Source organism: Branchiostoma floridae, chromosome 7 (genome assembly GCF_000003815.2).
Source record: "Branchiostoma floridae strain S238N-H82 chromosome 7, Bfl_VNyyK, whole genome shotgun sequence".
Taxonomy (NCBI): domain Eukaryota; kingdom Metazoa; phylum Chordata; class Leptocardii; order Amphioxiformes; family Branchiostomatidae; genus Branchiostoma; species Branchiostoma floridae.
Window position 1 is genome coordinate 10160265 of NC_049985.1, and position 26921 is coordinate 10187185.

General features: G+C 41.8%; 2 protein-coding genes across 12 annotated transcripts in view; one reads left to right on the top strand and one right to left on the bottom strand.

Moving 5' to 3' along the window:
• Positions 1-3067: 3067 nt before the first annotated feature.
• Positions 3068-5826, bottom strand: LOC118418851. The gene is made up of 2 exons (XM_035824942.1): positions 5190-5826; positions 3068-3796 (listed from the first exon to the last, which is right to left on the bottom strand). The coding sequence occupies exons 1-2, from the start codon at positions 5727-5729 to the stop codon at positions 3221-3223; spliced, it is 1116 nt and encodes a 371-aa protein (XP_035680835.1). The 5' UTR covers positions 5730-5826; the 3' UTR covers positions 3068-3220.
• Positions 5827-12503: 6677 nt separating this feature from the next.
• Positions 12504-26921, top strand: part of LOC118418843 (teneurin-3-like) — a 186709-nt gene continuing 172291 nt past the window's right edge. For 10 of the 11 annotated variants that reach the window (XM_035824906.1, XM_035824922.1, XM_035824921.1 and 7 more), the window contains exon 1: positions 12504-12520. The gene's annotated coding sequence lies outside the window, so the exon portion shown is untranslated. The remainder of the gene's footprint in view (positions 12521-26921) is intronic. The other variant, XM_035824907.1, reaches the window with a different exon arrangement.

Consider the following 26921-nt stretch of genomic DNA (forward strand, 5'->3'; position numbering starts at 1 on the left):
ATAGATAGCGATATATTCAGGGCCAATGTGGTCTGGAATATGTTCTTGATTTCCTCATTCAGCGGCAGAGCCCGGGCCCCGCTGCCTTGCCACGAGTCTACTACTGCCCTGTTGTCTACTTTCATGTGTACTCTTGAATTAACGATCCATTGTTTGGCTGCTTTAAGGGTGAGGGCTACTGCTTTCGCTTCTTTACAATTGATGTCCTTAGCTCTATCCTGCTCTGACCAGTAATCCCCCAGTTTAACGTCCGACTCTGGGTACCCCACACCGTGCAGTACCGCACCCCATCCGTAACCTGACGCATCGGAAGCTATCGTGATGGACGAGTGTCGCTCGTCCCTCCATGGGACCGGCTTCATGTCATTATCTACAAAGCGCCAATGTTCTATTTCAGAGCGAACGCCGGCTGGAAGCCTGGTGCGGATTTTCCCTTTCTTTGTCATTTCTCCAACAAGCTTATTACACTGTCTCGTGTAAATGCGCGCTCCCGGGGCCATAAGCGCCATTGAGACGCATTTGCCGACGAATTTTTGCAGGGTGTGAAGAGATACCATGGGGGCGCTAAGAATCTCCTCCCTGAGTGTTATGAATTTTAGGCGTTTGTCGTCCGGGAAGAAGAAGACGCCATCTTTGGAGTTCAACCCAGCACCTAAGTGTACCAAAATCTGTGTCGGGATGATGATACATTTATTCAGACTGAGGTAGTAACCCACTCTCGTGAGCAACTCACACATGACGTAGCTTGCTTTCTGTGCTTGTGTGTATGGGTGGAGGGGTAGTGCTATGGTCATGGGCGGAGGGGCTGTGGCTTCGCCGTTCAAACGGTCATCAATATACAGCATTGTTGGTACCCCTAGATGTCTAGCATACGACGAGATTACACTTCCTGTTGTGTGGAAAATAAAGGCTGACGCGGACCAGCCGAATGGCAGGGATGAGTAGACGTACAGAACGTCGTCGAATTGAAAGCCAAAGTAGGTCCAACTCTCTTCCGTCAGGCCGATGTGCGAGTAACCACTTTTTTCATCTGTGTGGGTCATGTAACCTCCTTTGTATAGCATTCTTGGGGCCTCCGTGATTGGGTCTAGATTGAATGGGCAGCGTTTCGTCCAGAGGTTAAGAAACCGCCCATTCCAGCACATTCTCGGTTTTGAAGGCTCTACCGTAAGGGGTAATACTAAATGAGGGGGGTCGCAATGTCCTACCCTCCCCCACACTTTAATGGAGCCGTCTGCTAATCTATCTTTTATCTGAGACGCTAGAAAGTCATGGTGTTCTACACAGTTTCTGGCGTTGGGGAGGATGATTGATGGGGGTGTGGCAGCTTTGTATGTGTTACCTTTGAAAGACCCATCAAAAGGTGTGAAAAAGTCACTGACGTTTACTTTGTTCGTGATCCATCTTAACACGTCTTCTCCCTTGTCGGAGAATGGTGTTAGTTGTGCCCATACTTCTTTATTGTTGTGTAGGGACCCAGCTATAAAGCAATCTGGGTTTCTAAACGGCAAGGTGGTCGGATCCATGGTCTCCTGGGTGGCTATGGCTTCCTCCGCTGGTATCGGAGTTGTCGGGACGGGTTCCGGCCACGGTCGCCCGTCATACGTCACCCACGTGGTGTCCTCATCGGCACGCGTGGCTATGTTGTAAGGGTCAAACGAAGCCTGGCGGGGTGACCTCCCGGGGCGAGAAATTTTCTTCATGGTTGGGTTCTAAGGAGGGAAACAGGCGTAGAAACATTGAGGATCTATCGAGACACTTGGGACTCCGAGTCAAACTTGAGAAGCTTATCGGGGGGATTGGTCCCTACGTACCCCGCTCCCTGAATGATTAGACAATCAATCCGGCCACAATAATCAATTGACCGCCGCAACTTTTTCAGAGCACCTCCCGAGGGCTAGACAGCGGTTGTGGGGTGAGAATCAATACATAGAAAAATGATAATCTCTACGCCAAAACGGACACAACAAATGCTTGCTTGCACAACATGAAATCATCTACTACACGGAATGGATCTAGGACAATCTCCTACGCACGACTCGAGTCTTGTTATATGCGAGGGTGGGTGAGGGGGGGGGGGGCATTTCAGGGTGTGACCCTGCGTATCTCTTCGCACAATGCGCGAGTGGTTTGACCGTCTGGGGACACGGGTTCTAGACGCATACAGATACCGCCTGGCACGTCTGGGCTACATACCGAGCTTCTCAGTTAGATACAAAGAGAAGATCCCGTCATTAATTTGCACGGCGGCATCTTGCTCCAATCAGTTGCAGATGCCACCGATACAAAGTGGTACCGGCATTATCAATAGACAATACCGTTCAGGTCTGGTGAATGTCGTGACCCAGGCTGTTGCTGTTATCGGCAATGGGTTTGAGAGTAAATACACAGTTGAACTTGATAATATGCACGCGTAGACCTGAAGTAAATTTTAGGTTTAAGCACACGCCGGGCTTATCAGGTGACATACAAAAAGAGATGTTATCGACAATGATTGGTACGAAGACGGTTTTGCTCATGTCAAATGTAGATGCCGCAAGGTACAAATACAAAGAATGCGAAGAATGGCGGCCTCCTCAAATCATAATGAAAACAAAGATCTGGTCTGATCGCAATCGGGTCTGTTGATACATATGTAAAAACCACGTCGTCACGATGGGGTCTTTATGAGGTGTATTGTTAATGTCGTTTGTGTAGCCCGAATTCCTTTCCGTCACTTGGGTGTAATAATTCGGTCCACATGTGCTATGTCAAAGCGGCAGGCCACCTACTGGCTGCTGTCATTTGGCTCAAAGGAAATCGGTGTCACACAGCAGTGTCACTAGCGCTGTCATTTACATGAGTATGTGATCTGTAATTAATTTTTTTGCGGACCGCTGCCTCTCAAAGAAAATATCTGAACCGAGCCCCGAGCGGGTTTCCATATCGACGACTCTAATCTTGACCTATTTGAAGCGTCGTGTCGTGGGGGGTCACATCCCGGTTTACATCAAGACATGGTTAATCGACGTCTATCTTTGCTCTGAGGTCAAATCACAATGCAAAAAGAAAGGAAAAAAGGCAACATGGACATGTGTGTATGTGCATCATTCTTTCTTTAATCTTCGTGTTCTAACTTTCTACATGACTTTCTTGTGCTTACTAATCTACCAGAGTCATTATGTATGCTCTTTCGTTACACTTTTAGAGTTCAGGTCTGTCGACCAGTCCCGTCCTCGGTTCACCGCCGCTTCTTCGGGTTGAGGCCTAGGGGGCAGTCGGATCGCCAGTGGCCAACCTCCCCGCACGTGAAGCACCTGTCTGAGTTGTGGATGCGTGGCGGGCGTGCCGAGGACCGGCGAGGAGGTGGTCCCCATCCCTCGGCGCCCGAGCCCTGTCCCCATTGTCGGTATGGCTGGGGTGGGCCCTGGGGCGGTCCCCAGGCTCCTGGTGGTGGCGGTCCCCAGGCTCCTGGTGGTGGCGGGCCCCGGTGGCTCTGAGGCTGACCGTAGGACGGCTGGCGGTTGCGGCTGGCGAGCGCCGCCTTTGCTTTCTTGGCCTCTGCCATGAATCGGCGCTCGGATGTTGTCATCAGGAGAATCCTGACTTCTTCTCCAATCCCCTCGTTCGAGGAGTTTTCGAGCACGAAGTTTGCTAAGTTCTCGAAGCGCTCCACAACGCTCCTTTTAGCTCCCACCCTGATGGCTTTCTCCTTCAGGCGACACAATGGTCCGTGAAGTTTGGCGGGGTAGCGATGGACGAGGGGGTCTAGACATGCTTCCTTTGCCTTGTCTAACTCCCGTCGAAGCGAGTCATCCTAGAGAGAAAATCAAATGAAAACCAACGTCAGGTTTTACTCTTCAAACTGCTCCAGATTTCCGCTCATTGCCCCAACTATCTGGGCTAGCGGCTTTGGCTGACACATGTTAGCGAACTAGGGAACGTACGGGAGTCTTTGTCGGCGCCCGACTGTGACGTGGAGGAATGTCATGATCGATTAGGGAATACCGAAAAACTTGTCTCATGCTGCGAGAGCACATTGTTGACACCTCGGTTTGTCTATCTCTAGACCTGGGTGTAATTAGGAGCTCGGTGGGGTAATTGTATTTTCACGATTACAATAATAGCTACATGGGCGAGGGAAAACAAACTTAGAATTTGAAAAAAGGCGAGAAAACACTGGATTCCTCCTCCCTCTTTTAACCTGTACTTAGACGTCTGCACAAGCTAATCGAGAGGCGGGGGAAACCGAGTAGGGGTAGGCTTAGCCGAAAGACCGAAAGTTTTGTTTTCTTGCTCGCGGGGAGAGAAAACTTCGTCGTCTGTGCTTGTGCCGGTTGAGGGAAGCACATTTATTTGTTGTGTTTTCAAATTTTGTGGGTAAGATTATGTCTTAGCCCCGCTTCGGCGGAAAGAAAATCAAAGATGCAACCTGAGATTCAACCTGCCCATAATTTTGGGAATCAAATGTTACTTCTTTCGTCACCGTGGGGGGATACACACTGTGACCTGCTGGTCTAGAGAAAATTTATAACCCATATCGTTTCCTCGTTTTTTGGGAGATGCGAAAAACTTCAAACCACTCGTCCTTTTACAGCGGGGTAGATCTCGTTTGTTTCATGCGAGGAGATACAACTACGACCCGCTCGTTGGAAACACCGGGTTCAGGTTTTGTTTTGTTCGTTTCTGCGGGGAGGTACAACTGCAACCCGCTCGTCGTAAATACAGAGATTTTTTTTTTTTTTTTTTTTTCGTTTCTGCGGGGAGGTACAACTGCAACCCGCTCGTCATAAGTACAGAAATTTGTTCTGTTCGTTTCTGCGGGGAGGTTCAACTGCAACCCGCTCGTCATAAATACAGAAGATTTGTTTTGTTCGTTTCTGCGGGGAGAACAAACTGAAACCCGCTCGTCGGAAATACAGGGTTTCGTTTTGTCTTGTTTGCGGAGTTTCAGAATTCTGGTTCGTTCGTTTCGACGGGGAGATACGACTGCCACCCTATCGTCGGAATACCAAGAGTTTTCGTTTGTCTCAGCGGGGAGATACAATTGCAGCCCGCTCTACTAAATCGGGATACACACTCCACCCGTCCAGGGGAAAACCCAGAGCAAATCTCTCTGTCGCTGCGGGGAGGTACAACTTCAACCCACTTTTCGTCTGTACATATCTGCCCTAAATACACTTTTAAACCCAGGAAGAAACCGTACTGACCTCGAGATCACTCTCGTCACCAGAGCTGGAGTCCTCCTCCGGTGGGGCTGGCTTTTTCTTCTTTGCTTTCTTGGCTGGTGGTGGGAGGCCAGAGGAAGAGGCGCCGTCTGTCTTCGACGCCGCTGCTGTTGTTGCTCGCTCTGTCCCACGGGGCGGGACGTGGGTAGGGTCCAGGAGGTTCGCGACTGCCTGGGCTGCGGTTTTGCTGGCCTTGGACGGCTGGATCTGCTGCCTGGGGGCGACAGTGTCGTTGGCCGCCAGGATCAGAAAGTGGGCCAAGCGCACGATGGTTTCGTGCGCTTTGGGGTCCATTCCTGTCATGGCTAGGAGGAAAACGGTGTCTTGTCCTGTGAGGGTCTCCAGCCGCTCCGAAAGCTCGTTGTCGCTGAGGTTCCCGAGCGGCACGTCGGCTGAGAACCTGGCAAGGAGATCCTCCTCCGGGAGGGGAGTTTCTCCTCGCACCGTCTTGTAGATATCGAACAAGTTCTGTCCCACAAGGGTGGCATCTCCGCGCAGGACAATGGGAGTCGGGGCGCTCATGGTGAGGTCCGTGCTATTCCGGTTCGCGACACGGAGTGAGATCACATGTGGGGTTTGTTGTATCTAACTCGCTCATCGCGCGAGGCATGACGGGATAGTGTTCGGAGTTACTGTGAGGTTTCGTCCTCTGGAGAACAGGGACTTTTCTGGTTCTGTTAGTTTATGACTGCTTGGGTTCTTCTACCGCCTGTCGTCCTTTCTGCCTTGTGTGATGGTCTATGGGTCCGGAACCTAGACCGTTACATAAGCTGCCCTGTGTCGTAATCTTGGGTCCGGAACCAAGACGACGACACAGGGACAGAAGGGAAGACAAGTGGTTGAAGAGCCTAAGTTGTTACGAGCTAACACAACTAGGGAAGTCTCTGTTCTCTAAAGGATGGAACTTTGCAGTAACTCCGGCTGCAATCGTGGTCATTGGCATAGTCACAGAAGCTGAATCAGCCAAACGTCGGGTCTATATACCGCAGAAACTGGCTGAAGCGCTGTGTGTAGAAGTAGTCACTGCTCTCAGAATGTTCTAATCAACCACCAGCAACATTATTCAGGATGTCAACAAAATATGCTCAACGCCTTGTCATCAAACAAGAAATTGCGATTTTCCCTGTTGACAATGTCGCAGATATGACGGGAACATACATTAATTCCAAATTTAACATCACAATTAATTAATTTTCTATCATGTCCGTACCAGTAGCATTTCACCTGTCGAGAAGAAAATAAGGCATTTGATTGTCAGAATAACTCTGTGCCTAATGTAGAAATGAGTTCCTGTTAATGACCTTGATCAATGCAAAGTGTACAGCTTGCTTTAATTGACGGTCATCATGGACATGTGTATTACGTTACATGCATGTAGCTAAGCTTTACTTACACATATTGTATTTGGCGTATAACGTTACGTTGTCTCTCCTCGCATTCCTTGGTAAAGTTTGTATTTTTCGAAACGTACGAGAAGTGAAAGCGCATTCCTCATGATTCAGTTTGATACTTATTTTTTTCTGTCAGTAATACCCACACATGTAGGGCTTCTCACCTGTGTGCTTTGCTAAATGTTTGTCCAGAGTGGATTTCTGTGCTGCAGAATAGTCACACTTGTAGGGTAAGCTTACCAGGTGATAAGTTTACCAGACTTTCGTAAATGTAATGAGTTTACCTGGTTTTAGTGCATGCTTCAACTGAAATTACTTCACTTGTAATATTTTGATGTACTTTTTGCTTGTGGTAATTGTATTTTAGCAAACGGTGTATGTTGGTAGATGCTTGCCCAAATTACTTATACCAAGGAGCTGATAAAAGCTCCTTGCTTATACAACATAATATTAATAGTCGCACAGGTCACACTTGTAAGCTTTCTCCCATGTTTGCTCGCGTTCTTTGGGTTAAGTTAGACTTTGCGATCTGTATCCACACTCCCCGTACATGTATGGTTTTTTCACCAGTTTTACATTGTCCAACGTAGATTTCTATGCAGTAGAATAGTTACATATCTACTTGCGATTTTTGTTCGGTATGGGATCTCATATCTTGGAAAATAATTGGGACTTTCGGGTTGTACTGTACGTCTTTGTTTTGCTAGATGTTCGGTTTCTGTGCAGCAGATCTAGAAGTAGTAACATTTGTATCAGATTGTTATAAATGTATTGATTGTATTATCCGACATAAGGTATCTGGCAATAAAATGGTTGTTTTGCGTCCTTTTGACTGTGACTGAAAGTCTTTTGTTCTCACTTCGCCTAAGTTAAGTTTCATGTATTTCGCCTGCATTCTAGTGCAAGAGTGGCCACCTTGTCCTAGAATAGAGGCAAACTACTAGTACATGAATACAGGCTTTGAAAGCATAATTCTTTCTCGTATGTTTTGTAACCTTTACTAATAAGTTAGTGACAAATCTTCTAGTGTTTTATACATATCGATATAGCTTTTAGTAATTTAAGTCAGTTTTATGAACTTTTATCCCCGTAGAACTTTGTTACAACGGTTAAGTGAGCAAGCCAAGTGACTATAAATACTTGTTATGTATAACTTTGTTGTATCTAAGCATATTCATTAGTTTCTATGGGCTGCACCGTAAGCACAGGTAGTAATCATTATACTCGATCAAGTCATAAGCTTGTCAAAAGTAGTGTAACTTAATATTGTCTACTGCCTTTAGCTAACTGGTTAGTTACAATGTATCGTGGAATTTGTTAGATACATGTAAGGGTAGTATTAGATTTAGCTTAAAAGCCTAGAATTTAATTGCCTTGAACATGTCTATTTAGGAAAGTAGCGTTTGGAAAAACTGATGTTACCTCTATCAAAATCAATTTAATATAATTGTCAAATGTTACCTATTTGTACTACATGTAACGTTAAAAGCTCCTTGGATTTATTGAATGTCTTTGTTCCAGCTAAATCCTTATCATTTCGTGCGATGTTGCGGCTATTCTAGTATCTAGATTTTGTCATTGAAAGTTTGCAGTAGCTTTTGTTCTGAACGCACTTTTTTTTGTAAAGTTTAATATTTCCAATATGTATTTTTTGTGTGCATAGGAGTGACTAATAGACTTTATTTTGTATTTTGTGGCTTTTCTGATACAAGAGTGGCCACTTTGTCCCAGAATTGATGCAAAATACATGGATATGGGCTGAGAGAGCAAAATTCTTCATCGTCTGAAATAGCCTCTTGGTGTATGGAGATATAATCAATTTGCCGCGATATTTTTGTGACGTTGAGATACAACTTGCTTCTGCTCCACTTCTTCTTCCATTGCAATCAAGTAAGGTCAATGACCTGGATCAGAAGTCTATCATTGAGCAAGTGTAGTGATTTGTCGGACTTTAATAAGTGAAAGTAATTTTCAGTAATTTTCAGGAATCCCCTCTCCTCTAGAAAAAAATCCACAAATATCTGCTTAGTACCCGCCAATCATGCTGGTTGCCTAGGAAACCAGGCGACGCGTTCCGAGCAGGGGACCGTGGGAAAATATTGCAGGCGGAAATCCCGCACATTGCGCGCATGCGGGAAAACCATCGTAGCCGCATGGTTAGATTGTTACTAGCAAATTACGTTACTTGCTTGTGCTCAGTATTGCCAAGTTCAATCTGTTTCAACAACGATTCCAATTCCATCCACTCGGTAACCATAAATATTAGCTCTTTAAAATGGTTTCACGTAACGGTATGTCCAATGTTGTTGTTAGACATGTTTTCCAGTTTTAATAGACATGCTTTCCAGCCATTTTTTGTCAGCATCAACAACAACATGCTCTTGTTTATGTTTCACAGTGATGCAGGAGATCGACCAGCAAAATAGGAGTCCTGAAGGCACCGTAACCGTTGTAATATCTGTTCATGTCGCAAGCCGTCGTAAGCAGACCAAAGCCCCAGTGGCGTCCCAACTGCACTTGATCATGGTGAAAACCCTGGCGTTTTGGAGCATGCAGTTGCCTACGGCCTAGGCTACGAATTATCACTGACAGGAAAAGGTATGCATACAGAGTCCAGGCCTTCGTTCAAGTGCGAGATATGGATCAACGAAAAAATAGGGTGAGTTATTGGCCAGGGGTCAGTCAGTCAGGACGTTCAATCCCCCCCCCCCCTATAAACTTATAAAATTACTCAATATGCAACCATAGAGCCATCTAGCAGCTGCTGCTGAAATTACAGTGATGCTGATATGTTTTATCAAATATGAAAAGATTTGGAATCAAGCCAGTGGTACTGCAGAGGCGCATATTGGGGTCGTCATAAACTTGCATCTGTTATCATCACAATTATGTGTGGTGTAATGCTACATGTTGGGTGGTAAACTTGCAACCATATCATGGCAATATTAAATCAAGAAGAATATCAGGTAGAAACCAGATTGTTTGCCATATCATATTTCGTCAACAAAGGTCGCTGAACCTGTAGGTGTAGACTCACCATACTCCAAGGAGTGGCTATCCTTTACCATTGTGAATAAAAGGACAGTTTTCAGTGGAATGAATCATTATCATTATTGTCATTATTATCCTACTCCTTGATTAGATTGAGAAATTGAAAAAGCACACGATTGTTTGGATGTAATAAATTGCATGATGATTTCTGATTGCCTAATGTTCTATTGTCGTATTGACACAACAGGGTAATTCAACAGGCACGTTCACTCTGTTACTTGATTCCTTGTTTATTTTCATGTCATTATCATTATCTTTTGACTATGTTATTTAGTGTTCGTTATTTTGTATGTGTCCTTATTTTGTCATGTGTTAGAGGAGAAGACTCGTTAAATAAATGTGAGTTAAAAAAAAAAAAACAAAAAAAAAACAGGGTAAACACAATTCTCACAGAAATCTGCCAGAAAAAAGTACTGGCAAATTTTTTAATATCCCCTCCCAATATCTGCTTGGAGATTAGCTGAGATGCCACAGTTGGGTCCCTTTTGTCAATCCCCACAGGAGAAGGATGATGGAGCTGTCCCCACCCCTTCCTGTTGGGCTGGTCCACCAGGGGATGGGAGCAGAGTGGTTCCACATGCTGGTAAGGAAGGGGCCATTCAATTAGCTAATCACAAGGGGAGGGGAGGGGAGGCTATGGATATTTTTTTATTGAACTGTAAATTCAGAACTTGATAGAACCTAAAGCTTTTTTTGGAAGCCAAGAAAACTGAACTGTTCATGGAACAATCAGAGACGTAAAACTACTACAAATATTTCAAAATTTACATCATGTCCACTTCTAGCTGAGATGAAGTAGCCACATTTTGTAAAGTAATCTCATTGAATTGAGAATTTTTTTTTTTAATTATAATTTATTCATTCTGTAATTAAGTTTCACAGATTGATATGATTGCTATTTTTGCATACACTGCTGCAGTATTGGCTTAATACGCAATGTGTATTTCAACCTGATCACTTGAGTGTAAAGATAGATTTTCTGGCAAATGTCAGTGAACTGAGGAGAATTGCTCGCCAGATGGGCCCAGGGACTGAGGAAATGCCACAGTCAGAGTCAAGGACCAATGGGAAAGTCACGGATACTCCTGATTGCCTCAGCAAGGCAGTGGCTGTACCCCTGGTTATGCCCCTGGGGACCCACATTATTGAACCCTGTTTGATGTCAACCAAATGTTTTTCAGGCAGTAACACCACAGGCAGGGGTTGATCAGGGACCAGGGTGATGTGACTGAAGTATAACGCTTCAACATTACAACAGAAGAATCAATTTTATCTTGCCTCTGTGTTTCATACGTCTGCTCAAGCATGTAATTAAACAGTCAGATGTTTCATCTGAAATCATTTTTCTCTGCTATGTCTTGGAATTGGGTGCCAATAATTGATGAATGCAATTACAAGTACCAAGTTGTTTATTTCAAGTTGCCCTCATCAACCCTCCCCTTAGGTGGAACTGAACAGTCCCCTCTTTCTGAGAGAACTAGTCTGGGCATGATGACTTGAGGAGTGATGTGTTCCTTATGTTCAACTGTAACAAACCAGGCAAAGCTGTGAGCTGGTCACAGTTTCCTGAGCTGTTTCTCAGAGGTAAGTGTAAATCCTACTACAATGCTACAGCTACAAGCTCTCTTCTGCTGCAATGATCTCTAATCTTGATGTACTGTCTAGTTTCTTGGTAGACATCTTCCAAAAGTGGTAACATTTACTGCACCAAAGGTAGATAGGCATCTGGAGATCACTCTGATGTACAACTAAAGGGGTTTTGATAACCGCAGACAGAAACCACAGTGGTGCTACCTAGCCAAAGACTTTAAATTACTATTATAATGATACTCTTCTCAACTCAGTGTATCCCTTATGTTATTAGGAGACTCAGTATAATGTTACATGTTTGAAGTACAACAAAATGAAGTATAAGATGAATTCCCTTGCACATATTGAAGTTCTCCAACACGGAATTGTTGGTCAATGATTTTTCAGCTACCTGAAAGAGACTGTGCATGCCTCACTACCTTGTAGCCATTGGTGGGAATTGAAGGTTGCAAGAGGTCATACACAGATGAATATCAGATAGCAACAGCAGGGGGGATGGGAGTAGTTAGTGTTTTGTTTTGGTGCTGTTTTTTTTATCTGAATAGGCATTGTGTAAATTGTGGAAAGGCTCTTTGACAGTTCTACTGACATGCAAGAAATTTTCTGGTAGCCCTGCCGTGTGTCGCCATGTTGCAGTCCATACTTCTACTGTTCTAGGTGGTGCAGTAGACAATGGTAGTCCCATGGGCCAACAGAAACTGATACCATTGAAACTGATTAGACAGATTTTGGAACACAAATTTATCTTATGTGAACTGTGTAAGAGATTGTGTTCGAGTTGTTTGAGGTAAGATCCCCTGTTCCTGACTTTACCCCAAGGGTTATCAGAAAATGAAGTGGTTGGAATAATTTCGGTTCGTTGTTGCCAAATATCCATGCAAGTGTTCAGTGTGCCTCAGTACTGCAAACTCTCTGTCTCTCTCTCTGTCTCTCTCCTTCTTTCTTTCTTTCTCTCTCTTCAGTGAATTACAATCATACCTTTTGTCAATTTTAATCATCAAGATCTGACCTCAGATAGCACCTTACATTGAGGTTTTTCTAGCCTGGTGTCCACCCATGTTTTGCTTTTAGTCACTCCCCGAAGGTACGCTTCTACCTGCCAGAGATGTTCCCTCGACGTGTTACAGCCATTTGAATCTTTGGATTTTCATACATAGCTGATCGGTGGTGCAGTACTAAGCTTTGTTCACTGTGTTTCCAGGCTGATATTGGCTGATTGTCTGCCTTGTCCAGACTCCTGAGGATTTGATACATGCGGGGAGCTCAAAACTACAGCATTGGGTGAGTAGTTCATGATGCTCTTGTATACTGTGCTGCAAAATTTTGAATGCCACACCAAACTGATTTGTTGGTTATCAGAGATTTATGTCTGTACTTTGGCCTATATCATCATTTGTAACCACTGCATCTTTGACAAGTTATCACATCTAAAGTTTGACTTCAGGGTCTTGTAATCCCTGTTGATGAATACCTGAAGGACTATTACACACATTTGCAAGCATGTAATCATTGTACGAGGATATACAGGTTCTTCCAAAGTTCAGGAAACCCATTTAGGAAGAAGTTTATGATTTTCCAAGGGGATAATGGGTTGGTAATAGCTATAGCTTTGAAAAGGTCAGAGATGTGCCAGCTCTTGGGATTCTCTAAAAGTTTTGCAAAACATTTGCTGCATGATTGGACTTGAACTTAGCTCCTTGTACAGCAATTCTTAGAAATGTAATGTGTGACATCTAATGTAACTGCTACATAAGAACAATTTTAAAGAGTTAGATTTATTTACTATACATGGTAAAACATTCATGTAACGCTTGTTCCCCTTTATCCGTGGGTTGACTTTTATTCGTTGTCTTCAAAAACAGCACATTTAGGAGTATCAAGTCTGCTGGCAGTGGTTTCAAATTTGCAATACTTTCAAAATGTTCCGATTTGAAACCACCGTTCGTCGACTTAATATCCCTAAATACGTTTCTTCTCAGCGTTACATGTAACTAATAAGAAAGCACCTTTCATCAGTAATAATATATTATAATTTTATCGTGTGTTGTTTTGTCTTTTCCAGATATTTTAAGTGCGGTTTCTCAAATAACTTTGGGTCAGAAAAGTGTGAGAATCATTGGCAACTTAAACTCTGTCTATCAACAAACTTTCTTCCAGTATAGACTAAACATGGGAAACTATGAACATTCCTGTTGCCAACTTTGTGGGCAAGTTTGACATAATGACTTCCGCAAACCCCCTACGGGTAGAGACAAGGAGAGTATATTCTTACACTGGTCAGCTTGTGGTTGATTGTAAACGTTTAACCAGATACAACTTAGAAGTAACTTAAAATCTTACGAGTAGTCTTTCCTTTGGCTTTGTTCATCTATCTCTGTGTTTCTTTGTATTTCTGGCTGCAAAGCAGTATGGATAAAAACCTAACAGTAAATGATATGTGATGACATTATATACCAACTCTTTTATTCATCTACTTAGGATCAGAGCTGGGAATTTTCCCTTTTACTCACTATCAAGAGTTCATTTATCTGAGCCTTACCAGAATTCATTCAAGGTTATCAGACATGACAGACTTGGAGAGATATGAGGATGAAGATTACATAAACCTTTGCTGAAGGCCACAATAAACACCTGCAGGGAGAAATGTTACACCTGGGCACACAAGGGGCAGGGGGCAAGATGGTAGCAAATTGATCAACTGCTTATTGTTGAACACCAGCTCAGCTACTGGTTAAGTCTTTAGAACCCATATTTAGGGGAGCTTCTGAAGCACAATGTGTTGACACGTTTTAATTCCAAACATAACTCAAAGTCAACATTCAAAGGCAGACATAAGTGATTGTGATTGTGATCTCTTTTCAAATTTCATTGAAAATTATAAGTTATGCAAATGCCACTACTCCAGACTCCAGTGGGTTTAATTTTAAAGCAGGCAGATATTTTAGGTTGCTTGCATTTTAGCTACTCCCTCTTTTGCCCCCCAAAATGAACCTCCAGTATTGGTAGAATAGAAAAGGAGAAATCAATGACTATCTTGATTAATATGAAATGATATTTGGTTCTTATTAGAGAAGCTGCTTCTTTTAAGTTGCAATCATCGAACCTTTTAATACCAGGTAACCTTTATTAAAGTTTATACTAAAAGTAACCGGAGAGCTAAGGAGATGAATTGTTGTGGCCTTAGTGTGGTGGCTTTCCACTCACAGGTTGTCAATCATGCCTGTGGTTCAGTTTTATTCTAGCCATCTAATCAGGCTGCCGCTGGTCGCCATGGTTACCGGACCGGGAAGTTCAGACCAGATCACTGAGCTAACTGGTTACCTAAAGGTCGGGACCACCTGTTGATGCCTTATTTGGTCGTAAAGGGAGCAACCATTTTGCTACCTTGTGTAGTGGATTATTGCATCCAGTCCAAAGCAATATCTCTACTCATGATCTAATTCCATGGGTCCGTGGGCTGCAGTTCGGTTCTAGCAAGCCTCAGCGTCAAACCTCTGCACGTAAAAGAACCTGACATACTTATCGAGATGCGTAGGAGAGACCCGGTGTGTTTGGCTGAAACACATGAGACTTAGCGAAGCCACCTTGCACTACTAGGACTAGCTAACGATAAAGCATCATGCTTCGTATGGGGGGTAATCAGTCTGAGGTGCGACTGCTTTTACATGTACTTACAATTTAAATAAGTATTAGGATTAACTGCATCATTATTTTTGATTCCGAGAAAAGAAACAGAAAAAGTATTTTTACTTCACCCAGACAATGTAACACTGGGGAGCGATCAGAGGAGTGCCAGGGGAAGAATAGGATGGATATCAGGCTAAATAGTAAATGTGCAGGAAAATTGCTTCCCTGTGCCGGGTATGTGACCACTTGCTGCTACCACAGATTGGATTTTTGGGGTGAGTAGTAGTCCAAGGTCTCCAGTAACTACATGTATCTATGCGTAGCATAGATTTTTTTATTGGATTATATTGGGAGTCCATGTCCCCATCCGCTATGTGGGGCACAGTCCACAATACCAGTCCTGCTTTACTAATTTCCACCTTTATAGATCTTATGATTGTGGTGTAAAGTGGAATAGGTTACATCCATCAGGTAATATCTGGAATGCAATATTGGATTATTTAACCATTCAATATGAAAGTATTCTTATGCAAAACATATATTACACGTACATGTTACTTGTGCAAGTAAGAAAATAAATCAGAGGGGAGCAAACAAACAAAGAAACAAGTGGAAACATCAATTGGCAATGAATAAATGAAAAATAGTTTGAATTGTCATATACCTTTATTTGTTCAACAAAGTACTGGTCCATCCATTGGAAAGTGGAAGCAAGCAGGACACAGATGAATACCAGGCTAAAACATCAAAACTATTGAATAGATTCATCCTGAGATATCTTTGACCCTCCAGCAGCGCTATATAACACTCAAGAATCGATAATCACAGCTCCAATATTGCATGGTCAACTTCAAGGACGAGTTTATGACTGGCTTGGTGATTGTGACGAGACAAAATTTGATACTAGCCGTTCCATATCCACCAACTTTAAAAGACTTGGAAACCAGCAGCTATCAGCTATACTGGTATATTGATGTGCTGCTGTATTATCATGTTACTGGTAGCCTCAAGGATCTATTCCTGGTCTTGATCCCAGAAAGGTCGATGCCCTTCCAAAATGTTGTTTCCTTGAACCTTAATTCCACTTAGTCATCAAGTAAGAGTAAATCATTTGCTGTAAAATATGTATGTTTACTAATGTGCTAATAGGTTAGAGGAAATTCTGTGTTCAGTGATTTTTTCTTCGACTTAAACAATGATTGGCATAAGGTCCACGTTTAAAAGAATTTAAGTTTGAAGGAAATTGACTTTGCACTTGGGAATTCAGTAACCAATTTATATTCCTCAATAGACAATTTGTATAAGAGTACATTATGCTATTAGATATTGAAGAAAACAAGAAAGATGAGTATTGCTGCTTTTTCGTTATTGATTATTCAATGGTTTTCTTCTTTGCATTTGGATGTCAACCTCATGTTTAACAAATGGGACATAAATTATTCTAAAGTTTACTTTGAGTCTGCAAGAGGCTTGGATGCCATGGCATACATTCAGACCAAGGAAGCTCTATTCACACTCTGCCCCTTAGGCCTACGTCACATTTCGTTTCCGGTGCCGTCAGGGCTGTTTGCAGAAAAGAAAAATTTAACTTTTTCCAATAAATATGCACAAGTCATGTTGTTGAACTTGAATCATTTTTGATCCCTTTTGTGTTATTGTTGTCTTTTGTATCATACTTATCGCTCTCGAAAGCTGCCTGACCAGGCCCCTCTGTGGAAATGTGACATAGGCCTTAATTTATGCTTTCTGTTTCCACCAAAGCAGGTTTTTTTCTCCAGGTTTAAATAGGGTAGTTTGAATACTGGTTTTAGGACCATAGAACCAGATTTATCCATGGATTTAAAGTCTGTAAGGAAACCAAATACCACAAATTTCTTGGAAAACATCTATCAAATGATGATAAATTTAGAATATTTTTTTACCTCTGCTATTTCCATGGCCGTTTTTTCACGTACTGTCTCTTATATGAGGGCTTTGTCATTATTGTCACAGCAATTCTGTTGAATGCTAAACTTGTTGTGTCAGTCATCCTGTACTGTAGGGATGTCTCAGATGATAAAGTACATTATATGGTATGAAGTAGTGGTGTCAGAGAATTGGTGATTGTCAATATCCCTCCCTACGAAGCAGAATCTTGTCTGAGTTGCCTTTGATGTCAAATCACCAATCTCTGGTGGGGAATGTCCTTAAAGATTCTCTCCAATCTTCTACGAGATTGTCTGCATCTGATTCTGAAGGACCCTGCTTTCATTTGGAATCACCAGAAACAGCACCCTCGGGATGTTAGTGGTCCTGCATGGGGCAGCATTTTGCCCCCATATAGTGGTTAAAAAATATGAAAAATGAAAACAAGAACCACAAAGTTGGATTGAATCTTTTTTGCTAATTGACTTGCATGAAGGGAGTCTTTTGTTCCCTGGCTTTATTCAAGGCCATACATCTATGTGCATATTCATACATGATGCACCTTCTCAAGTCTTTGCGTTTTTTTTCTGTTTGTCTTAAACAGTGATTCTGCTGCATCCTAAAATGCTTGATTTGAATGTTCCACTGTGGTGATGTCGTGGGTGATAAAGTTCATATGATACCGCATGTAGTACTGGCGTCAGAACATCAGTGATTTTCAATATCCCTCCCGCCAAAGCGGAATCTTGTACGAGTTGCCTTTGATGTCAGATCAGCAGTGTCAGATTGAGTATGTCCATAAAGATGTCTCCCAATCTTCCCCGAGATTGTCTGCACCAGGGGTTATTCCTGTGCGAAATCCCAAACCCACTAACACCTATGATCATCCACAGAGTGGGGCAGCAGTGGGCATGTATTACAAGACTTCAAAGCAAGCAGATGCTTTTTGAAGGCTCTCTGGAAGAAGCGGCCGTCTTTGAAATCATTCGATCAGCACGACACTGCTTCTGTATCTGACATAAAATGATGTTTCCAGGTTAGATGTAGGGCCAGAGATGTCAGAATTTGCAATTCATTTTTGAGGGTTAGGGTCATTCAATTACAGTAATGCCACGTCTCAGTGGGGGTAACGCTACATCTCCCTGCATGTGTTTGTCAGAAATTTATTGTTAAGAATTGATAATGATGTGACATTTCTCCTCCTAATCACTGGTTGAGCATAATTTGATAACACTATTGACAATGACAGGACGGCCATAACAAAAACATGATGCTCTTTTCGAAGTTAGGCAGCATATTAAATTTGCATCATGATTGTCGCATAGTGCATTCACTGTGTTGAGGACTCTTTCACTACTCTCTAATTACATTTGGAGTATCGTACTTCCCAGTTGTGAGAAATGGCAATGTCATCGGACCACACGGTGGCAAGTCTAATCAGGGCTGCCATCGCTCAGTGTTCCCGATCACTTTGAACTAACATGGAGGGGTTTAAATTATTCATCGGAGGCTCCCGCATCCGGGGGATGGGTACTAGTCTTGATTTGTTCCTCCCAAGTCTGGACAAGCCCTAATGGGTCTGCTGTCAAGTCAATGAGGACCGCACTGCTTCAGAGTTAGGCCATCATGGAAACCATTGACTAAGGTATGTAGGGCGGAAACAAGTATTACGGTACCATATTCTCCAACACTTTAGCAGATGAGTTAGTCTGACTTCCATCTCCCAAGCTATGCTTACTTAGGCTATCATGCTCACCCAGGATACCATTGACTAAGGTATGTAATTACAGTGTAGAGGTATTTTTTACATTTTACATTTTGTACATTCTATATCACATTTGACTGTGTCGCACAAATAGCTGCTAGATTTGAGACTTTCCCTCTTTTGCTCCCACGAGCCAGTGAAGATGAGTGAGGGAGAGTGTCTGGGTGCATTGATACAGGCTTAGGCTACAGATACCTTTAGCTAAGGTATGTAGTGTTGTAGGGTATTTCTACTTTTACCAAGACAGGTAATGGTGATGCACAGGCTTTTGCAGGATTTGAATCTTTGCTATTTTGTGCCAGAGATTTGTGGATTTGTGGATTCAGCTTGGGCTTGAAAATCTGTTGTCTGGAATTTTTAGGTGATGTACCATCCTGTCTTAGCATGACAATCTCTCATGTACTTTCTTCCACTTTACTTCGGCCTGATGTTGCCTGGAAGTGTTGTTACTGAGGGATGATTGTGGTATAAACGTGTGCGCTGGCAAGGACTGGTCTACCTAAAGTACCCATTACAGAGTATTGATTTTGCCTGGATGGTTACAGCATCACTAGACTGTGAAGAGGCATTGCTTTCTGTAATGGTGTGTAAGAATATCCTGTTCTGTATGGAAGACATAGAGAATAGACAAGTTCAGACCAGCAAGATCTCTTTGTGTCACATCAGTGGAGCCAAGTCATTTCTGTCTGCATTGGAATGCATTTAATCACACTAGATGTACATGTATGTTAGCTGCATGAAAGTTTAACACGCACATCTGATGATTTGATGCATTTGAATGCTAATGGAAATGAGATAACACAAGGAGTTTTGTGGGTCTTCATACATACCCACATGTATTTGAATGTTCATACCTTTATCTTGTAAAGTGGCTTTCCATGAACAGGTAGTAGTCATATGCTACCACCAACATGACAACACATTATGCAAATCAACCATATTACCGGAAAGGCAAAGGATGCTGTGAATCTCTACAGGAATCAGAATGGTACATTATGATGGATGGGAAAGGGTACTTGGGCTGCTTTTGTCGGACACGGACGGATCACTTCAAAGTCCCTAAGAGATGCAGAGATGGCTTCATATAGGCCTGCAGCCGTGCATCTGGAAATAACTGGGACCGAAGTGCGATGCAATATTTCATTCTTACGAATTCAACCACCACATGTTTCAAATTTCCTCTTCCATGAAATAGTCTTTTCTCATCAAATGGGTGCCTAAGCATTTAAACAAATTCTCGGAAAATGGACAAAGCACTGTGAAAACGTACAAACCATATGTGAAAACATACAAATCTTATGAGAAGCAGATACTTTTTGTCCCAATCAGCCAACACCTGCGTGGGTCTTATGACAAAACATAATGCAGCTGTTTAAGGATTTGTTCTTTAAAAGTACTGGAAAGTGAAACTTGTTAGGCTACACCATCTTAAATTGCCTTCACAGCTTGACTGTGAAGTGGGACGTTCCACTGAAAGGCAGTTACAGTATAAAGTTACCTGTTGGCACACATAGATACCGATACAGAGCTGTCATCCCCTAAGCCATTATCTCTCCTGTATCCCCGATATCCCTGATCCCTGCTGTGATTAACAACTCAGAAGTGGATAATGGAATTTTTCATTTCACACGTACATCTCCAATATCTCCCCCTGACAAGCCAAATCTCTCTCCTAACGGCGAGAGCAGGTTATTGGAGTTGGGATGTGCTCGGGGAAGGATTATAGAACAGGGATCAGAGCCAAGGCTGGAGAGGGGGAAGAACTAATTTTAGGTACAAATTGTCAAGAGAGAAATCTTGTTTTGCAGTGTGGTATTGAGCTTCGTACAAGTATATGAGTCAGATTATGGAACACAGCACGGTGGGAAACTTCGAATTTTCAATCCAACACATAACATGTCTACAAAACTAGGGAACTCAGCATTGACGGTAAAGTTCCTGATCAGTGCTCCAAATACTTTTTTCAGGCAGGTTGCACAGGTGGCAACCTGAATCAAAAACCAACTTGCGCCATCAGCATTTCAGGTTGCGCCACGTTCTTACTTTCTCCAAATTAGCTACTTATCCATTATCTGTAAAAACAGTTCATTTCAGTTGAAGAAATATAGCGCACTTTTCTCAATAAAAAACATCCATTTATCGATCTTTTGAAAACAAAGACTGCAACAAAAGTAATATCTAAAAGTTAGCAATCTCCGTTGAAGATTTTCTACGAATTCAGTGCCGACAGCGCCCCCCTCCCCAGTATAACGTTAGTTATCGTCACATTAGCGGTTGTTTTTCCCGCATTCCACCGACAGTTTTGTCACAAACATTAATGTATTCTTTTACAGGAAAAGGAAAGTTGTTAGGATCATTGTTTCAGCACCAAGGACAGGCACTATCCAAGTGAAACTTTAGGCGACTTAAATGCCTAAGGAGTAAGATATGCAGGGCTTAAGTATGATGTAATATGTAATTCAGATAACCAGCAACTGCTGTGTGTCTTTGTGGTTAAAAGTATGCTAAAACTAATTTGCATAAGACATTTACATGATAATTCTACTGGATGATTAACTAGTTCAGAGTACTGATGAAAGACAGCAGAACTGTCTGTTTGTGACCTAGTTAATGATTTATTTTGTATCATTCATTATTAATACCTGAATGTTTAATCTTCATGAATGACTGGCACAGATACAGACCAATGTAATCATCTTATATGCTCATTTTGCTATCAAACATTTCTATGAATTCTATAAAGACTGAATTCTATATTCTATTGAAAGAGATTCAGACCACAGAGAAGAGTTATTTGGCTAAATTACAGTTATTCATAGCTGATCAATTATTGATCACAAACCCAGGAATGGTCGGAATGGTGGATGATAAATTAATGAAAAACTTCTGCGCAGTAGGAATTGCCCGACACTGATACATGGCGTTGGCTCCGGGGCTGTATTGATTTCGACTTCTATCCCAGATGTTGCCGCCGCAAATACCAGCCCTTTTCAACTGATATTCCTTCTGAAATAATGATTACACCCATAACTCTGCGGGGTCCCCGGGAGAATATGCCTCAGCAGGGGTAGATACTGGTGGACTCATAGTCATAATGGATGCTGCCTCTCTGTCCGCATGGCAGAAGGCACCATTTATCTATTGCCTGACCCCATTTTTCTTCCTATCAATGTACAGTAATTGATCCATGCACGTGGTGATTGCACTTTTTGTCGTTATGGAGCCATGAATTGTAGGTCACCTGTGTCATGTTAATTTTGCGTCCTTTTTTCTCTACATTCAACATTTCTCAAGGACATAATAAATCATTGAAAAGCAATTAGCAAATCTAAACATTGTTTAAGAAAATTTCTTAGCTTGGAGAGTCTCAAAATATGATGTTAATTGCACATAATGATTCTTCCTTGTGATATATAAGCTTAAATGTGATATTTGATGACAGACCTCTTGACTACATATTAGTCTATGAAAATGGGATTTTTCATTTAGATGTAATTTTACATTTTGCTTATTGGTTTGCAAACAAGCAGACTGAAAATGATTTCCTAAACTTCATGAGTTCAACGGAAATGGGACAATAGTTGAAAACCTTGTAAGTTGTTTCATGTGGATAACACCTGTCCGTGGTGATGAAATGAAAACTATTTCTGTATTCCCAACTCCAAATCTGTCTTAGACTTCAGTGCAAATGGTACCAACCAATTGTATATTTCATTTATTAAGGAATACTTAACTTAGCTTAAAAGTTCATCTGTGTGGGTGGAATTCATTATGAAGTAGGATCCTTGAACTTTCTAGAAAAAAAATTGGATTTACCCAAATTTTGAGCTGCATTACACCAGTTTTTGTCAAGGAATTAATCTGCAACTTATTTAACGTGACATCATCAAAATCCTGGATGCATTCCATTGCAAAACAGTGGTGTCATACAGTTGAAAATCAAATCTAAGTCCAATTCTGTGTCAAATTCACAGTTGAAAGATCCTTCTTTATAACTGTCACAGCTCGTCATTGTTACCCTGGCATTGAAATGGTGACGGCCTGCTAAGGTTACTACCAATGAGGGGATTCACTCTGCCCTAGGCTGTAGCCACAAAGTGCAACATGCAGCAAATTGGACATTGATTAGCCTAATTACGTAATTATAGTGTCTGTGTCCTTCGGGAAGATGTGCCGGTGTTATCTAAGGGAAGGGAACATTTGTATTCAGCAGCAGAGTAAGATGTCAATGTCAGTACGTCACAGTGCTGAAGCTGCTTGCCGTACTTAGCAGCTATGCCTTTTTTGTCAAATTGTGAAGCTTAGACCTAATACCAGTGTCACTTTCAATTTCTTTACTTTTTGGGTCATGTGTTCTCCAGAAGAAATTGATGTGCCAGGGATTTCTGTGTATTGATGGGAAGTGAGGTTTAAATCCTTCTTACACCTTTAGGTGTATAGGCAGTGCACATCTCCATTCTCATGGCCTTGGGCCGCACATACAGTTATGCAGTGACTACAAAAAGGGGCCTTAGTTCACTGGCAGTTTGTGTGTGGAGTACTAGGCAGAAAAAGCAATATTTACCCTTTTTAAACTTTTAAAGTTTAAACTTGTACATGTATGAACCAACCAGGGTTCAAAGCTATAACCTCAGTTAAACCAGTAGGCTATCACACTGATGTTGTTTCTGGTTCTGTTATATTTGTTGCCAGAAGGTTGCCAAATTTCAAAATCACAAGAGACTCAATGGTCTTTTTCTCCTAAAACTCTGACAGTGTCCCATCACATTGGACGGTGGTCTGGTACCAGTGGACATCCATAAACCATGTGATGAATGACAGAACACAGGGTATTTTACTGTTGAAAATGTAGTTTAGAGTTTGCAGACTCATTGGCTGAAGAATTGTCCTACTGTTTAATGGCCATTAGGACAGGATGTTAAGCTTCAGTCCACTGTTCATTATAGAAATCTAAGAAGAGCATATGAATTTCCTTGCAATATTGAACCTGTACATGTACTGTACATAGAGCTATAGGCTTTGCATATTTTGTCATCAGGAGATTAGCTTTCCAGTAAGTGAAACTTGATTGAGGTACGTTTCCACTTCAGACTACAGAACACAGCATCGACAATCAGTTACACGATAAAGGACAGGACCCAGGAGACTAGGTGTGGATTGATTCCCATTGCATGACAATTGTCCAATAGACTCTGTAGTAGACCATTTGAATTTTGAGAAGGTTGAAGGATGGTGTGACTTTGAGAAAACACAGAGAAAAGACTTTTCCTGGTCTTCCCAAAATTGTCTATAAACAGGTGTTATAAATTTATCTCAAACCTATTTTGACATGGGCAAGTCATGAGGAAAAGATGATAACTAACACCCCACATAAAATGGTTGAATGGTGTCACCCTAAAGCTATAATTAAATGCTGTATTCCTCAAGGATGTGCCAGTTTTACTCCAGGTTTTCCCATTGGAATCGAACATTGATCCATTGTGTCCTTTTTTTGCAATGTTTTCATTTGCTAGATTTTAAGCAGAACATGCAAGTCTACATTTATGTATGTTATGTACATCCCATTTGTTGTCTTACCAAGTGTGCCAGATAGAAGTACAGTTAAGAGTAAACTGCTTCACAATATGGAAGAGATTGAGAAAGGAAAGATCAAAGAGAAGTTATGTAAAATTGATAAGAAATAGGGGTCCTGGTTTTCTCTCTTTCCCCTACTCATAAAAAGGTAAAAAAGAATTAGCTTGAGTGGCATTTGTGATTTGTTTCAATTTCAGTTAATGCTAGAAAAAAAAGTTGACAGATATCTGGTCTCATTGAATCTGATTCTTTTTCTAGGATTACTGTTGACATATTTTGATAATTGACTGACTCATACATTGTAAATGGCCACCAGAGTTGTGGAGGTGTTTTTGATGAATTATTGACATGAATCCATCAAACTGTGCTCGCTCCTTCTAGTTCTAATCCAACAGGATGGCATGGAAATTGCACAGTGACATCTTTCTTTCATCTATCATTTACTGGAAAGGTCAAAGATATTATTTCCCAATCTGTGTCTGTTTCCTATCATAACTAATCCATGGAAGAAAGTATATAGGAACTACCGTAAATGCAGAGATTTTCGCAGTTGTTTCGTGCTCGCGGTTTTCGAGCTGCCAATTCACCGCAAACTTAAAAACCACTGCGAACATTTCCCCATGTCAGTAAGAGACTACATGTGCATGGTGCTACCACAAACTTAAAACTACCGCGAACAGTCCATTTACAAAAAATGTACCCTCTACCATGAAATTAAAGAATCTACATGATTTTTCTTAAAAAATGTGGCTTTTCTAGTTTTAAAAGAAATGCAAGTAGTCTTTTATTACTTGTTTAGCACATTTCTAAGCAATATGGAACCTGAAGACACAGAATATAAAAACATGTTAGTTTCCAAAACTGCCAAAATTCATTATGTGGTCACGTCAAAGCCCCTAGGAAATGTAATAGACTTGGTAACCAAGATGTATCTGCTATCTTTGCTATTCCCATTATTTATTCACGAGCCTACTTCCATCTCACGGCCAAATGTTTTTGAAAGAGCCAAACTTGGCAGTGCACAGCTTTTCCTAACCCCTGTATGATGTATGGTAAAACACATGGCAGTAATGCAGTAATCTAACTGGAAATGCATGTAACTTAACAAAGTTGTTGTTGTTGTTGTCTCTGTAATCCGCTTGGTTCGTCGGATAATGGTCACATGTGCTGTAACAAAACAGTCAGCAGCTGCCCTAAATCCAAATAGCCTTGGTTGTATCATAGTCAGAATACATGGCAGGTTCCATTATCAACAACAAGGCTGGTGCTACTGAAATCTGATTCATGTAGTACCAATTTTTGCTTTAGACAAAACCATATAGAGAGTTTTCTCATTTTCCATTGTCAAGGATTATTGTCAAGGACTGTTTGTTGTTCGGGCTTAACAGACTTGGTTTCAAAGTTGTATGAATATTCACATCAGAGCAGGATGCATATCGCATGCTAGGGGATAATTTGGCTGGATTTTTTCCCCACTGCCACAGGATATAATCAGTGAACAAGAAATGAGGTGCCCCAGAGTAGTTTTGCCCTGGGTAATGCTTCCTGTGTGGGCCGTAACAATATGATTTGTTGGTTCTCAGATTTAAAAAAAGTTAGAAGGCAGTCAGAGATGGCGATTCTTGTAGTCTACAAACAAAAATAGCAACACTGAGGGAGGATGTATGACAACACTACATTGTATATATTGGACATGGACATTCTCACACAAACGCACTCATACGCACACACACACAGGGAGAGAGAGAGAGAGAGGCACACACATTTGTTACTTCACTTGGGGTACAATGGTTATGTTGTTCAGCACCATGGACAGGTATAACTACCACATGTACTGCAAGTATGCAAGCTATCTGATGAAAGAGGCTACTTCTGAGTTAGATACCAAGTCTTCTGATCTGTCACAACCAGTTACTGATGTGTGTCTACAAACCTGGGATGGTGTGCCACAAGGCTTCAAATTGAAATGTCCAAAAACCAGTCAAATCAATTGGTGTGGCCACAGGCGAACAAGAAATGAGGTGCCACCATGTAGTTTTGCCTTGCGGTGATGTTTCCTGTACTGTGACAGGTAGAATGCCTTTCCCGCCGCTTGATGGAAATATTGCCTGGCAGGCAGGCAGGCTTGTAATGGATATGGAAAACACGGGCCTGCGTGTAACTGTGGACAGGAGTAGACAGCCACCAATCACGGTGCGATAAATAATTGAGCAGAGGGGAGACCGAATGTTGAGTGGAACCAGAGGGGAAGAGAGGGAGGCTGAGTTGTGCAGTCAACCAGAAGTGTCTTGCTCATTCAAGTATCTGGCAGTGCGTCATAGCGGTCTTCTCTTGGCTTATATGTCACAAGAAAGAATTTCGGCACCAGAAGGTTGGTTACCAGATACTCTAACTAGAAACTGTGGTGTATATCTTACATTTATTGTTAGTGAAGAAGAGCATGGACATTTTAAGTTTTATTTTAAAATATATAATTGTATTTTTTACTTATGGATTGAGTAAATGTGCTTTTAGCATTGGCACTTTCAAGATGAATAGTCAATTGATGTCTATCGATTGTATCAGTGAAAGCACACAGAAAGTAGGGATGGATTAAGTTTTCCTGCTGTAAATGATTCCTTTTGACGCTAAGTCCAACTCCCAAGGGGTTATATACTGGTCCACTTAGATATGCTAATTGGATGCTCTTTTTGTGCTGACATTTGTCCTTTTAGCAAGCCATAACTTCCTTGTATATGTATCAGTTGCATGCTCAGATAACTCTCTAAGGAACCACATGTGGCCTTATTGACATCTGGGTACTTTATCATT